The sequence below is a fragment of the Olea europaea genome, unplaced genomic scaffold (genome assembly GCF_002742605.1).
Source record: "Olea europaea var. sylvestris unplaced genomic scaffold, O_europaea_v1 scaffold6004, whole genome shotgun sequence".
In the NCBI taxonomy this organism is placed as follows: domain Eukaryota; kingdom Viridiplantae; phylum Streptophyta; class Magnoliopsida; order Lamiales; family Oleaceae; genus Olea; species Olea europaea.
In genome coordinates, this window is record NW_019264351.1 from 1 (window position 1) to 2,569 (window position 2,569).

Genomic DNA, 2,569 nt, shown 5'->3' on the forward strand with positions numbered 1-2,569 from the left:
GAGGAAAGCATAATACAACCTCGAGATGTGAAAGTCAAGTAAAGGAGCCCAGTCGATGCTCGAAGGTTGGGACACATTGTTGTCGAAGGACGGGAATTTAGCCCTATGGTAACCCCATTGGGCTATATCATACGTATAACTCATGCAATCATCATACTTAATCACATATAAAAATAATATGATTTATTAATAAATTCCAAATTTAAATAGTCAAACTATGAAAAATATGTTATATTTTTAGAAATACTTTTAAAATTAAATTGGATTTGACTAAAATTAAAGTTGAAACGTCATGCGTTAGGTACAATTAATAATAAAAATCTGACATGCCGGATATAACTGTATAATAAATGTTTGACGGATTAGGTACAATAAACAATAAATGTCTGACACATTTCGTAAAAGTGAATTATAAATGTTTGACCAGGTTAGGTACAGTGACTAACAGCTGTCGACGATAATAATTAATATATCATCTTGATGCTGAATAAGAGAAAGGCACCACTCCATTTACTTCACTACTAATAGAAATCATTGGTTGGAGGTGATTATTTTGTTTTCTAAACAAGTTCATCTCATATTTTTATCATGATTTATGTTTTTTGGACCATCTTTAGGTAAGAAAACTAGGAGTATCACATTGTTGAGATTGTTCAAAGGCTTAGCTCATATCGAGAATAGCTTCAAAGGCTCATTGGTTGATAGAACTGATCCCTTTTGTTACAGAGTAGATTGAAGAATTGAGGTAAGTACAGTGGTTAATTATTTATAATACATTACATGCCAATATTGCCGATAACATGAACACCAACTATGAAATTGACGTTTTCTTTGATTTCGTAATGTCAATGATAGGTAAAATTAGTTTAACTGATTGAATTACTTTGATATTTCTGCTTTAAAAAATTTGTATGTGAAAATATTATTTTATTTTTTAACGACTAAGAGTGTTGTCTAATATTCCAATCTTTTTAATTTTTTTTTTTAACGTTTTTAAGCATTTTAAAAAAGTTAAAAGCAGTAGAAAATTAGGGGTGGTAGGAACCGGGCCGGATCAAAGGAATGTTCCGAGCCGGTATTTTCAAAACCGGTGATAAGTGGAGTTGCCTATAAATGTGTTTTTCATTGAAAGATTGTGGTAAAACATCACTGCCATCTTCTCTCTCGCTCGAGGTTCAAGGTTTCTCTCTCCTCTCTCCACAGAGTTGTCGTTCCTTATATGCACGTTAAATTTCTATCCTTTACATGTATACAAATCGATTCCTGTGTTCTGCACCTATGTACACAGCAACAGTAAATTAATTAAAAAAGGAAGAAAATCGAAGCAGTGGGAATGAAGCGCGAATTGGATTTCGAAAAGGAGTTACCGGGACAACTAGAAGAATCCGGACCCGATTGCAAATCCGAAGATCCCGTTTCTCAACAGCCGGTTGAAGCCCGGCACGGATTAAATGGGTCTAATGTAATGGATACTTGCTATGTGCCTAGGATTAGGCCTCGCGAGCCGAATGGAGTCATTGTTTATAGTAGGAATAAGATGTTGAAGACCGATGGAAATGGGAATGAGTGCAGCGTTGGGGCTTCTGATAAACTCCAGGGCTGTTTGGGAATTTGGTCAGAAGCTGATGGAGCTGAAAATTTGAATGATGGAATTCTGGTTCTGGACCGGAATCAGGGCAAATTGGATGGTGGTGAGGGGGTAAATGCTGGTAGACTTGAGAGTGTTTTAGAACTTTCGGGGGTTGAAGGGGGCGACAACAAAATGATGGAGATTGAAGCGAAAGGGGAGCCAGCGGTGGTATTAGTGAAAAGTGATGCTTTAATGAATTCTAAAAATTCGGATATAGAAAATGGAAATTCGGAAGAATTAACGGATACAGTGGCTTTGGAAGCCGAGAGGTTGAAGAATGGGGACGTGAGCGCACTAGGGACTTCAACAAGGACAACAGAGATGGAGACGTCAAAGAAAGTCGAGATACAGGCGCTGCCGAAGACAGTCAAGGAGCTCTTTGAGACACGGTTGCTGGAAGGTTATCCAGTTCTGTACAACGGTGGCAAGAGGGTACTTAAAATCCTAAGGGACAATATTATCATTTATATATCATATAAATTGAATCAGAGATATTTTTTGTTAATGGCATGTCTAGATGTGTTGTACGGATGCATGCATTTTTATGATCACATCATTGTTGTTGGATGATAGGATTTCATATAGGTAATTTTGAACTGGGCAATGTGTGTTTTTTCATGCCTGTACGAAGAGAGAGCTGGCAAGAAAGAGATCATTGTGACCCGAAGCGAGAGAATTACATTCCATGATTTGCCTCAGAAACTCCTTGTCCACATGTTAAAATCTTGAACTATGAGGACTTGATCTGCGGTGAAAATGAATTAAAGAGGGTTATAGCTTTATGCATCCAGAAGGTCCTATTTGACAAAACATGGAAGATGGACTTCGTCATTTTCATATAGATCATGGAAGCATAGTCTTGACTGGAAACTTGCACTAACTTTGGTGAGCTTGTGGGAGAGTGAAGGAATGGGATTTGGAATTGTAAATTGAACTTTA

At 37.1% G+C, this 2,569-nt stretch overlaps 1 protein-coding gene across 1 annotated transcript; it reads left to right on the top strand.

The window, feature by feature from the left end:
- Positions 1-1,144: 1,144 nt before the first annotated feature.
- LOC111389574 lies at positions 1,145-2,525 on the top strand. The gene is made up of 2 exons (XM_023014498.1): positions 1,145-2,062; positions 2,204-2,525. Exons 1-2 carry the CDS (start codon positions 1,334-1,336, stop codon positions 2,213-2,215), a joined length of 741 nt encoding a protein of 246 aa, XP_022870266.1. The 5' UTR covers positions 1,145-1,333; the 3' UTR covers positions 2,216-2,525.
- The last annotated feature ends 44 nt before the right edge of the window (positions 2,526-2,569 follow it).